The 13,444-nt window shown below is 37.9% G+C and overlaps 1 protein-coding gene across 26 annotated transcripts in view; it reads left to right on the forward strand.

Moving 5' to 3' along the window:
- Positions 1-13,444, forward strand: part of PIK3C2G (phosphatidylinositol-4-phosphate 3-kinase catalytic subunit type 2 gamma) — a 510,459-nt gene that overhangs the window by 272,052 nt on the left and 224,963 nt on the right. For 20 of the 26 annotated variants that reach the window (XR_011439709.1, XM_070270025.1, XM_070270013.1 and 17 more), the window contains 2 exons: positions 1,395-1,517; positions 7,380-7,511. Coding sequence is in view for 25 of the 26 variants with exons in the window: in XM_070270025.1 (XP_070126126.1) it covers positions 1,395-1,517; positions 7,380-7,511 (255 nt within the window). In the remaining variant the exon portion in view is untranslated. The remainder of the gene's footprint in view (positions 1-1,394; positions 1,518-7,379; positions 7,512-13,444) is intronic. The other 6 variants (XM_070270023.1, XM_070270017.1, XM_070270019.1 and 3 more) reach the window with 1 other exon arrangement.

Raw genomic sequence — 13,444 nt, forward strand, 5'->3', positions numbered from 1 at the left:
TGAATTATTTGTCAGGTAATTCATACACTTCCATTTCTTTAAGATTGGTTTCTGGAGATTGATTTCGTTCCTTTTCTTGGGCCATATTTCCCTCTTTCTTCATGTGCTTTTTTACTTTGTGCATTTGAAAAAACAGCCACCTCTCCCAGTCTTTATGGATTGGTTTCATACAGAGAAAGAATGTCACCAATCAGCCCAGCTAGAGGTTACAGGGACCTTTGAAACCTTTTCTGTGGGTGCATCTTTTCTGGACTTGTGTGTGTGAATTCTCAGTTAGAGAGGTTTTGCTTCTTTTTTCAGGAACTGATAATTTCTTGTTCATCCCCAGTGTCTGTCTTTGGTACTGCAGGTTTCCTGGCACTACCATAATCTGCCCAGCTCTTTTTTGTTCTCAGTTCCCAGGCATCCAGAGTATGTTAGGTCCCATCTGTTGGGCAAGACACAAACCAGTCCCTCATACAGCTCCCTGAAAAAGTCAAAATATTGGATCCACTCTCCACTATTCCTGCTCCACCTCACCACCCAGCCAATGGAGAGGCTATCAAGCTGTATCAGCCTCTGTCTGCTGTTCCACAGATCCTCTGGAGCAGGAGCAAGGCTCCTAGCTCTTTTTTGTTCTCAGAAGTCCATGGTGCCCAGGCATCTGGAATATATCGGGTCCTGTCAGCTCTCTGAAACAGGCAAGACAGTAACCAGTCCCTCAGGCAGCCCCTCAAAAAGCGGAAACATTGCATACACACTCCAACTCTTTCTCTCCTCCAACAGAAGGTAGGAGTTGGGAGTTTTCCCCTGCTCATTTTGTACTGAGCTGGGGGAAAGGATAGTGGTGAGTGAGTTTGTGCTGGTTCAAACCATTGCCTTTGTTCTCAGAGGCACCCGTTCTTATTCAGCACTGCAATTCAGGCAAGACAGAAACCAGTCCCTTGGACAGCCCCCTAAAATGTCTGAATGCTAGACATATATATTCCAGGCTTCTCTTTCCCACTCCTGGGAGAACCTGGGAGTTGGTATTTTCCTCCTGATCACACCTCCCTCTCCTGGGGAGAGGGGCTGTGGAAAATGAGTGCCATGAATTTTCTTACTGATTTCTATGCTGCTGGTTTTCCACTTGCCTGGGGTGCAGGAACTTCTTAACTTATTTCTGGATTTCTCACCAGGAGAATTGATCCATGCATTATTGTTGAATTTATGTCTCCGTGGGGGAAGGAGGGTCTGGGGTTTCCTATTCTGCCATCTTGCTGATGTCACCTAACATAAATTCTTTTTAAAGCACACTTTATTCAAGCAAACAACCCTTTATCATTTGACTTTTAACTATAAAAATAATTGACCCATATAGAAAACTGGTTCCTTTATAGTACTCAGTTTATTGAATCAGTGTTGTTTCTTTTTAGCTATAAAGCATTTTCTTTCTCCTGTCGGCTTACATATGCTGGAAAGAAGCTATGCCAAGTGAGAAACTACAGAAATATTCCAGTCAAGAAATTGTTTTTTTTCTTGGTCAACTGGGATGAAACGTAAGTTTAATCTTTATTCTGGCAGGATCATTTATCTAATAAAGATCAGGGGTTCTTTTTCTTTTTGTAAGTGAAGGATGTGATTTTTTAAAAAATGTTGCCAGTTGATTTGATTCAGGGATGAGATAAATATGTTAGAGCTAATAGATAACTGACTATTCAATTCAACAGATTAAAAGTCCATTTAAAAACCTAGACAAGTGTCCAATTCACGTTATTGAACTGATCAAAGAGGGAAATTGGAAAAGCGGCATTATTAATCATTCACACACTTTGGATATAGGGAATACCCTCTGTTTGGGGTCGGAAGGAGGTAGATTCCAGATATAACAAAGAAAGAAATCACTTAATAACATCTGTAATCTGTATTTTCCCACAAAGACCAATTACAAATTTATTTAAACAATCAAGTTTTTTGACAATAATTATCCAAGCATTATATAAACTGTCATCTAATTTAGGATGACTGGCTACCAAATCCACATTTCGTAGAGATTTATTAAATCAAGAAGTAAAAGTACCTTCCTGACGCTATCCATGCCCTCCGCCTCTCCTCTATTCCCCCCCTCAAGCCTTGCTTTTACTCAGAATTTCCGGGACCTCATAGGCCCCATCGGTGGCTTTTTCATGGTTACTGCTGCTTTTCCTTGTTGTTCCTGTGACACTCTTCTGTTGTCTTTCAGTCATTTCTCTGGGGTCTCCACTACTCCACTCAGAGCCAGTTTTCTTCCCGCCTCAAGCAGAAGAAATTCCCCAGCCCACACTATGTTTACCCTTTCACAAGGCCTGGCTTTCTTGGGACATAATTTGACTCCCAATACTGTACTTTGCTATTGATAAATATGTGCCAAAATTTCTAGAAGTCTGAGGATGATGTTAAATAGCATTATCTATCCCATTTAGTGTTACTGCAGTCAATGGAGACTGTGTCCTGAGATACAATATGTGGTCTTCAATTCTTACATACCCCATGGTCCCTGCCATCCCAAAGCAAATCCTCCTTCCTCTAGGACTGTAACGACCTTTATCTCCCCTCCCTTGGTTAAGGTTCTTAATTCCTTTGACCAAAGACCTGACTTTCAATTACAAAATCCCCTTCCATTGCACAGAATCAGTTCTGCTTGTAAAATTCTTCAGTGGCTCCCCAATTCCTATAAGACAAAGTACAAACCATTAAGCATAGCACACAAGGCCCTCTGTGATTTGGCCCCTGACTATCTCTGCACCTTCATCTCTGGAGTTAGCCCCACTCCCTGGCCCAGCACCCAGCCGTTCTTTGTATCCCACTACTTACCCTAACTATGAACTGAGAGATCACGCCTCTGCTAGGGGTCCTCTGTTTGTCAGGAGCACAGTAACTTCACTGCCCACCTTGGGAACACCTAATTATCTTTCAAGACACTCTTCCATCTTCTGTATAAACCCTTTCTTGTATCATTAGAAAAAATTAGCCACCTTTTCTTTTGTTGCTTGGTCTGAACATCATACTACTCTCTTAAGGTACTGTATGTGTTTTTTCATATTTCTATCTGTTTCTGCCAAATGATACAAAGATCTTCTTTTGGTTTTGCTTTTCATTTTATTTTTTAAATTTTCATTCTATTCCCTAGCAGCTAAAGCAGCACCAGACAGTGTAAGAGTCCAGTAAGTGTTGCTGGGCTAATGAATGAATTTCATATATCACTCCTTAAAAATGTTATTAACCAGCTCAATCACTAAAATTATTCTTCTGGCTTAATTAAAACTATTTCTGGTAGTTTAAAAAAAATCAGATTCATTTTCAACTGACAGATATGTGCCACCATCTAAACTGTTCAAGAAAAAATCTAATAATTCTAAAGTTAATGTCAAAGGAAAAAATCTCAAATGGAAAATCATTAGTGTTGTTGGAATAACTACACTGATATATTTTTCTTCTTGTCCTTTAAGACTGCATAAGTGTTATCTTTTCTATGAGAGTTTCTTTGATTCTCCCAAGTTAGGTACTTCATCCCAGAATTATTTTCATTTCATTTCCATTAAAAATATTTATTTACCATTTTTCTAGATGCCTGTAGTGTTCTTTATATATTTTATTAACATGTACCCATTACACTATAATTGATCGTACGTTTCATTACTAAACTGTAAACTTAAGAACAGAAACTTTGTTGTTTAATAGTGTGTGACATAGATTTTGACCACCTGTTGTATTCCAGTCATCATAGTATAGCCCAAAATATACTATCTCATCTCTACTTAACAAAAATCTTCACAGGTATTGTCCTCTCCATTTTAAAGATAAGAATATTGATGTTTATGAAGATTAATTAATTTGCCCCAGGTCCCACAACCAGTAAATGGTGGAACTAGTGCTCAGACTCCTCTGACTCCAAAGCTCATGTTTTTAATGTAATTTCCATACTGTTTCTTAAAACATCTAAAATCTTGGGCAGAGTATCTATGTTCTACAAACAGTTCTCACATCTTACATTAAAACAAAACTCTACTTCATCCTCCCACCAGTAGCCACTCTCTTTTTTCCCGCTCCTTTACAGCAAAACCCTTCCAAACAGTTGTCTATATTTACTTTCTTCAATTTTTTTTCTCTGCTCTGAAACAGACTCCAGTCAGGCTTTCATCACCTCTGCTCCACCGAAATTGCCCATTAGAGTCACCAGTGACCTGCATAGCTAAATCTAATGCTTGTTTCTCAGTCTTCATCTTCCATGATCTATTAGGAGCATTTGGCACTGTTGATCTCACTTCCCATCTTGAAATATGCTCTCCACTTGGCTCACATGTTCTTTTAGCTTTCCCTCTCTCTCACTGGATTTTCCTTCTCCATCTTTTCTTCTCCTGGACTGATCATGGTCTTAGCCCATAAGCCTTTTCTTTGTTGTATCTATCCTTGCCCCTTTAGCTCTCTTTTATAGTCACATAGCTTTAAATGCCATCTATATGCCAACAATCCCAAATTTATGTCATCAACCCAGGCATCAGTCACAAACTCCACACTTATACACCCAACATCTCTAAAACTAAACTCTTGATCTTACATTCCAAACTTGTTCCACCAGTGGCTGCTGTGGATGATCATTTCCAGGTCCCATTGTTCAGGTCAAATCCTTAATGTGAAGCTCCTTCTCTCAGACCCCGTGTCCAGGAAATCCTATCTCTTCTTATGACTTCCATTGGTCTAGGCCACCATCATCTCTCCTCTGTATTACCACAGTAACCTTTTTTTGTGCGTGTGAGGAAGATTGTCCCTGAGCTAACATCTGTTGCCAATCTTCCTCTTTTTGCTTGAGGAAGATTGTCCCTGAGCTAACATCTGTGCCTATCTTCCTCTATTTTGTATCTAGGATACCACCACATGATGGCTTGGTGAGTGGTGTGTAGGTCTGCACCCAGGATCCAAACCCACAAACCCTGGGCCACCAAAGCGGAGCTCGTGAACTTAACCACTAGCCACCAGTCTGACTCCCATAGTAGCCTGATAATGATCTCTCTGCTTCTTTTGCACCTTTATTGCTCTTCTCAGCTAAAGTGACCTTCTTTAAAATGTAAATCAGGCCATGTCATTCTTCTGTTTAAAAGTCCTGAAATGGCTCCCTGTTTCACTCAGACGAACGTCAAAGTCCTTACAATGGTCTATGGTTATATATCAATATTAATAGGAGAATTCTAAATAATGTGATTTTTTAAATCTCCCATTTTCTCTTAAAATTACTCTGGTTTTAGGGAAAATATTTCATATAGAAGAAAGAAGTGTTAATGAAAAATTTGTGTTTACTCATTTTTCAATAGTAGAGTAAAGCAAGCATATGGTTAAAACTTGAGATCTGTGTCAGCTGTTTGGATAAAAAGAAGCAATCTGACTTCATTTATTGAATTATCTCAAAGTGTTTTTCTTCCTTTTTTGTCTAAAAGTTCATTCTTTTGATTTTTCAATAGCCGTGTAAAAGTTAAAAATTTCCCAGTGAATGTGAGATTATTCTGGCTTTAAAAATCCATTTATATTCAAGAAATGAATAAATAACTATTTAGAAAGCATGTATTCTTACCCTAGAAGAATTTATTTTTATTAATAAAAGTGACAGAATGGATATTGGCAGTATCCATCCACTGTAACTTATTGAATTTTTGTCATTCTTGATATGAAAAGCTCACTAATAAGTGAAGTCATACATGAAGAAGCCAGACTCAATGGGAAAAAGAACATTCTAGATTATGTGAGGAATAAGGTAAAAGAATAGCTTCCATCCTAGCACAGAAATATGAAAACTGAATAGAAAGTCGATTACAGGTAAAAGAGAGAACATTCAAGAAATTACTGTGCATTCCACAGGGTCATCAACATTTTATGTTGAGTTTCAGAGCTTATTTTAAGCAGAGAAATATGTTCACATTATCTTAAATGAATATTTTGAATATGAAAGAATATAAAAGGAAATAAAGGACTTTTAGATATCAAAATGTATAACAATTTAATTTTTTAATGATCTAAACTTGGCTAATCTTGAAAATTAGATTTTCTTCACTCTAGTCTTTATTTCCTTCCCCTACTTTTTTTACTTTTTGTCTAAAATAAATTATTGCACTGTTGATTGGATTATTGATATAATGATGATATACAACCTGCCATTTGCTACATATTGTGTCATGCAATATTCATTCTATTTTATGGATAAGGAAAAATGAGGCTTAGAAAGGTTAGATTCATTGCTCAAGGAAGAACATCTTTTTAGTCATAGAGCCAGTATTTAAATGCAGGTCTATCCAGATCCAAACCTCTGACTTGTCCCCTCTACACATAGCTTTCATATTGATGTCTCAGATCTATTATTAATTCAATGCCATGATGCCTTAAACTGCACATATTGCCCCTTACCCCAACTTTCTCTTCTGTTTTCTATCAGTTGAAGGTATCCACTAGAACATAATCTAGAAGGCTAGAATGCATCTTTAATTCTTTATTGTCCAATTCAACTAATATGCTGTCAGTCAAATATTAGTTATCCATTTTGCCTCTAAAATAGCTCTTCTGTCTGTCTTCTTGTTAGCTGCTTTATTACCACCCTGAATCTGGACCTCTTCATCTCAGGGAACGTTATGTTGAAGAGAAGGATATGTACTTCCTGAACATCAGTTATACTCACTAGGCTGAAGTAACTCCTCCTTATTCTTGAGACTGCATGTGGACTATTCATCACCCAGAAGAGTCCACACTTAAAGTTGTGAACAACTCTCTATACTTTTAGCTCTCTCAGTCAAGTATTTCCTTTAGCCATTAGGAAAAAGCTCAACTACCTTTGCCTGTCATACAGAGTTCTTAAGCATTTTGGCAACTACCTGTCTCTCTAATTGCATCCTCCATAATTGACCACATCCTTAGTTCCAGCCACAATGAGCCATTCACTATTTCTCAGCTACATTTAATCTTTTCATGCATATATACCCTTGTCCTTGCATATATTCACTTTTCTCTTCTTGGAATATTCTTTTCCAAATCTTCATCTGCTTATAGCTAACTTAATCTTTAAGACCCATTTTAAGTTATTTCCTCCTATCCCCTATTCCCTAAGACAATGTTAATCATTTTCTTCCTCTGTCCTCACAAAGAGTATATGCTCAAGTTATTGTAATTTTTAAAAATAAGCTTAAATTTAAAAATTATAATTATTGCAGTTCCCTTTGTCTCATTACTCTATGTACTTCTACTATATTTCTCCTTTTACAAGATTAAGCACAGAAGTTCAAAAGGATGCCTCAGTTCAAATAGCTAAATAATTTTATCACATACCATTATATTATAAGGAAATATTTATGAAAATATCATTGTAATTGGATAGATAACCTGCTTCTTTCTTTTATTTCAAGGATCAATTTTCCTCTTGAAATAAAGTCACTTCCAAGGGAATCCATGCTCACTATAAAACTGTTTGGGATTATCCATGCATCCAACACTGCAAATTTATTAGCCTGGACTTGTCTTCCATTGTTTCCAAAAGAGTAAGTATACCATTTGTGCTTAATAAATTTCCCACCTCGATAAAAACTTCCTTGGAACTGAATATTTTGCAGTATATGGTATAATGAGAAAATCGAGAAGGTGTTTTATTCTGAAATTGAAGTAGCTCAGTATAAATCATGACTACTGAAAGTGGGACTGAAAAGCAAAATGTAGAAATGACTTAGAAACAGGCCTCATGCTCAGCTAGTCAACTGGGTCATTTACAATGAAAGGGTATTGGGTATGACCAATCTCAATTGCTTTTCCCTCTCTGACTAGCCAATTTCTCTGGAATTAGTAATTCAAAATGATTTAGATCAAAGCTGTCATATAGAAACAATGTGAGTCATGGAATTCTGGCTAAAGTAAAACTATACAATGTAACTGGTTTACTGATCTTGTATTGCCAAGAAAAAATATTTGGTAACTTTAAGATAGTACTTTTCAGAAAAGTAAGCCATCTATGAGTTCACGTATCCTATCAGAACTAATGGCTATTACAAAATTAACTGTTGATTTAACCATAAGGATTTGGAACTGCTAATACTTAGAATATTTGATAAAGTCAATTACATGATTTTCTATGCTATTAAGGAAAAGATACTTCAAATAAATCAGCTTAGGTATTTTTCACGTGGCAAGACTTGCTTTAGAATCAAATTGTAAGTACTGGACCTTCGAAAAATTAGAACCTATGTTGTTATTTTAATAATATTATAAAGAATATTTCTGCCCCTGTTGTTTTAAAAAGATTTGGTAATATAAAAATGTTAAGAAAATTCTTCATCAGTTTTTAGTTCCCACATTTAGTCAATATAAATGTTATCATCAAAGCAATCATGATAAGTCTTTAAAATTGTCTTTGTTGGGTTAATTCTGGGCGTGTGTGTGTGTGTGTGTTGCTCTATTATTTGTTTTCATGCTGTAGCCAATTTCCAAGTATATGTTTCTTGAGGACAGGGAATGTAACATCTATCATCTAACATAGTACCTCTTATAAATAGGCAATCAGTAGAGGTTTGTTTACTAAATTGGATTGGGAAAAAATCAATTCCTATAGATTTAGAAAGAAACAAAATCTCAAAAATCTATAAGAAACAGTTTAGCCCTAAAAGAAATACCTACTGCTGTTAGCAGAAATTTCAAAAATCTGATCTGTGGACTAAGAACTTTCATTACTTTCTCACTAGGAGCAGCTATGCAGGTGACTTTCCTTCTCGTGAGTCAGACTCTTTAAAGTTTCAAGTGCAATATTTGTAAGATTTAGTGTGTTTTTAGAATAGTCCTTGTAGCTATTCACTGAAAAAAAATTTAATCCATTTTATTCCCTTCCATCACACTACTTTGTACATAACAGGCAATCAATAAGCATTAAATATATTAGACATTTGGAATACTTTTATCTTTCAAACTAACCTTCCAGGATTTTTTCTATATGGTTATGATAGTAAAAATACTGTGTTGTTTTGTTGTGTATCACTTACCATTGGTGAACATTTTACATGAAAGTGATCATAGACAATGGACGTCTTTAAGCAATGCCATCTGGGACTGATACTAGGTGGCGTTTTTTTGAGGGAAAGTGTCAAAATTGTGGATGATGGGATATCACATCAGAAAACACAACTTTCTTCAAAGAGTACTTCAATTAGCATTTGTAAGTGTGTTTCCAAAAGACTGCTTCACATGAAAATCAGAAAATCTGCCTGTCTCCGGGGCTAAACAGTTTAAAGAAATCCAGATCTTTTTAGGACATCAGAAATCCGTCATATGGGGCAATTGAGGAGATGCTATGACTCCCACTGTGCTCATTGCTCTGAGATACAGAGATTCTAACCCAATTTATTTGATGTAGATATTTCCAGATCACAGCAAATAGGCCAGTTAATTTCATTTTCTTTCACAGAATGACCCCTGCCCGTAAACATTTGGTTTTGAATCTGTCATTTATCCATTTTGAATTACCCATACCTAGCCATATGGAGTTGTTTTGAGTACTTATGTCTTTATTTTTCCCACATATATACAACCTGAAAATATGCAGAATTAAAGGCGTCCTATTTCTTCGTGGTTTCCAGAAGTGGGTTTCAGAAGAACCAGTGGTGATTAAATTCATATATCAGTTATGGCTGCATCAAGAATGTCTACAAATAAAAATAAACATTGACATTTTCGAGCACACAAACTCACTTTCAGGCCTATAAAAAATATGTCTCAAGTACAAAGGTAAAATTTTGCCCACTGAAGTTTTGTAATCCTTTCTTTTACAGACAGGACTTCCACTGCATCTATATTCACAATGCCTCCACACTGCAGTAAGAAAGTGTTATTCTCACCACAATTTCTGTGAGCTACCTTCCCTACTTAAGTTGAAAACAAATAGTGTAGTAGTTACTTAGCATTTCTCAATTGCGATAAACTCCTTCAATGCAGAGATTCTCAACCCCAGTGGTTGAATAATAGAATCTCCTGAGGAGATTTTAAAATAAATCCAAAGTCCAAGTGGGCCCCCAAAGATTCTGATTTAATTGGTCTGCGGCGGGGCCAGGCATCAGTATTTTCAAAGCTCCTGAGGCACATTAAAACCGGGAAAAATTAGACTGTTTTGCAGAATTTCAAAAGAGGCCCAAAGTAAATCTTAATCTCAATACAATTTGATTTCTTTGTTGCCTCAGAAGCCAACCCTGACCCCACCTGTATGTTATCATTTCAGATATATCCTCAGAATCAAAGAATAAAAAAAGTTGTGGGTGAGAATTCCTTATTGCCCTTCCTTCCTGTCCAAGAGAGACCCTCAGAGCTCAACTAGTCCAAATGCCTCATTTACAAATGAAGATCTCGATGATGAATGAAGGTTAAGGGATTTGTTATAGGTCACCGGGCTACTTAGGAATAGAACAAGAACCAGAATGCAGGTCTGACTTCTCTCCACGCACGTTACTACCTCAAGCTGCCTCCTCTCCTGCCCTTAGGTGCCACACCCTGCTCCATGGGAACCTCACCACTATACAAGGGGCTCCTGCCTCAGCCCTGCCTGTACTCTGCCCTGGGGCATGAAGCCTGTTAGAGCTGTGAGAGTCAGGGTCCTAAAGAGTTAGATAACATCAGACCCTCTGGATGTGCTGACTGCCCGGTTCTGGAGTCTTTTGTTTTCTTTTTTTTTTTTTTTTCCTTAAGATTGGCACCTAAACTAACATCTGTTGCCAATCTTCTTTTTTTTTCCTTCTTTTCCCAAAGCCCCCCAGTACATAGTTGTATATTCTAGTAGTGAGTGCCTCTGGTTGTGCTATATGAGATGCCGCCTCAGCACGGCCTGATGAGTGGTGCTAGGTCTGCGCCCAGGATCTGAACTGGCGAAAACCCAGGCTGCCAAAGCGGAGCGTGCAAACATAACCACTTGGCCATGGGGCTGGCCCCTGGAGTCTTTTGTATTCTTGATTCCAGAATGCCAAGCCATGGATGCATAGAATCCCTATAGCTAAAAATGACGATAATTATTTTATTCAAATTCCTTATCCTATTGCTTGAGGAAACAGGGGCCCAGAGAGGGTAAACCAGCCTATCTGTTCTCCTGGTACCGCAGATTTTGGTTGGGTTTTTCTAGGCATAGGAATTTATACAATATTGAAATTGAAAAGATCTTAAGGATACTCCAGAACAAATATTTTGAAATGTTATATTTAGCAATGTGGTCAATTTTCTAATGATATTCAAATCTCATAGTGTAAGAGCAATGAACAGTCTATGCATGTGTTATTGGAAGGGGAGGGGTGGGGTTTGAAATCCTGGTGTCTAACATATTTGCCATCTCCTTACCACCTTTCTAAAGTCCACCCCTAACCACCAAGCCATATAAAAGCAAATATAAAACTCTTTTGAAAACCACTGACTTTATCCAAGCTCAAAGAAGTTAAGCTCATCAGGCTAGTTAATGAAGACAGGGTACAGATCTCCTGCTTTAAAGAGGTGTTCTTTCCACTATATGAAACTGTTTCCTGTATATCCTGTCTTCATCATGTTTTTGTTTGTTTACCTAATTTTAACTGCCTTAATAAACCTTTACAGAGTAGTAATATAAAAACTACTGGTGATCCCTATCAGCCTTAGTATTATAAGTTTCCATTTTCGTCTTCTTTCTGAGACCACCAACGCCTTAGATGCATTCTTTTCACATCTTATTTCCACTAAAAATCTTCCTCATCCTCATATTCTCTATTTGCACAAGTCTATGGAAATTTATTCCCTCCATCATGCTTGAAATATCTAAAAAGATGTTTAGGTACAGTCCATTATCAGAAAGTAAATTAGCTAATGTCAAGCACACAGAGTGCCCAAAGAATGTTGCTAAACATCCTTGCCACCTTGAATTGCCTTCTACGTTGAATTGCTTTAAAGTGTATATTATATCAACCTCAGTTGGACAGCTAGAAGTTCATTCTCCCTCTGCCCTGTTGCTTGATTCATCCCCTCATACACATACTTGAATCAAGTGCTCTGACTTCATTCTGCCCCATATGCCTCAGGTGAAGGTCATGGTGGCTGTTGATCCAGACTCCATCCAAGGAGAGAAGTGACAGATACTGACACTTAATCATGAGTCCGCTCATCCTTCATAGGAATCCGCTTAGATCACTTGGATTTGCAGAGTGAAGCATGGCCAAGACATATAAATATAGGAAGGCCATAAATATAACTCATCACGCAACTTAGATGTGAAGGAAAAATGCAGTTAATATATCACACTTTTCTTCATGAGCTTCCAGCCTATAACTAATGAGGAGAAAAAAATTTTCCATCGATGACAAAAATTAGTCAATTCAGTAATTTAAATAGACCTTTTGTCAGTATGCAGTCTATTTTGGATAAAATGCTCAGTCACTGACAGCTTATTGACACCCTTATTCTCTTTCTAAGGGGGTATCTGGATACACAGGGTCAGAAAAGAAACAGGCCTGGTGATTTCTGATATCCACATCAAAAGCACTTTTTACTCTGGTGGCTGCTTGTTACAGCTGGTGTAGCTTGTGATGGGGGCTCTTCCAGCTTGGCCAGGGCTTACTAGCAGTCCCCTGGGGACTTGGGCTCTCACAGTCACCATAGACCCATGAGGGTTTACCTGGACTCCCAGTTGACCTCAGCTTGGATGGTTCAATGAGATGCCCTTATCAGAGAGGCCCCTTATCCCCACCATGTGATCCCCTTTCAGGGAAACCCCCCTAACCCATATACTTTTAGCTGCTTCTAGATCCCGTTTCTTCTACACAGAAACCAAAGAAGGCACAAAAGCTAAACTCAGGAGTTCCTTCTGCCTGTTCATCACATGGCCCCAAGTCTAAGTTCATGCCACAGGTTGGTGCCAGAGTAGCTCAAGAGGTGATTTCCTTCTAGGATCTGAAATGGAGAGTGCCAAAGGAACACCCTCTGCCTTCATCATTTTGCTATGCTCTTTTCTCTAACACTCCGCCCCATTTGCCTTCCAAAGGCAGAAGTGGGAGAAATTGGGACACCCATGTCCTCCATACTCATTCTCTTTCTCTGTTTCTTGCTTCCCACCATCCCAAATTGCCAGAAAGTGGTGTCTTTTTCTTTTGCCACATCCTCCATCCAATATGCCACATCCTCCTTCCTCACTCCAGTTAATCCTTTCCTGTGGACAGGAATATCTTCTGTAAATGCTTTGGAGAACATTAACATCTGAGCTCTCCAAGTTTGGTGTTAAGACATACTCCTGCTCCTTCTTTCTCTTGCGTTCTCCCTGAAACTAATCCAAAACTTTTCCCAGGCATATGGATGCTTCAAATCATTTGGGGGAAGGTTATATACTCTGAAAGGCAAAAGGGAAAATCACATTAATAATTTTCTCATCTTTACCCCATCAAGCTAACTTTTAGCTTGCTAATACTGGTCCCCCAGTACTGTATTGTTATACCAA

Source organism: Equus caballus, chromosome 6 (genome assembly GCF_041296265.1).
Source record: "Equus caballus isolate H_3958 breed thoroughbred chromosome 6, TB-T2T, whole genome shotgun sequence".
In the NCBI taxonomy this organism is placed as follows: Eukaryota; Metazoa; Chordata; class Mammalia; order Perissodactyla; family Equidae; genus Equus; species Equus caballus.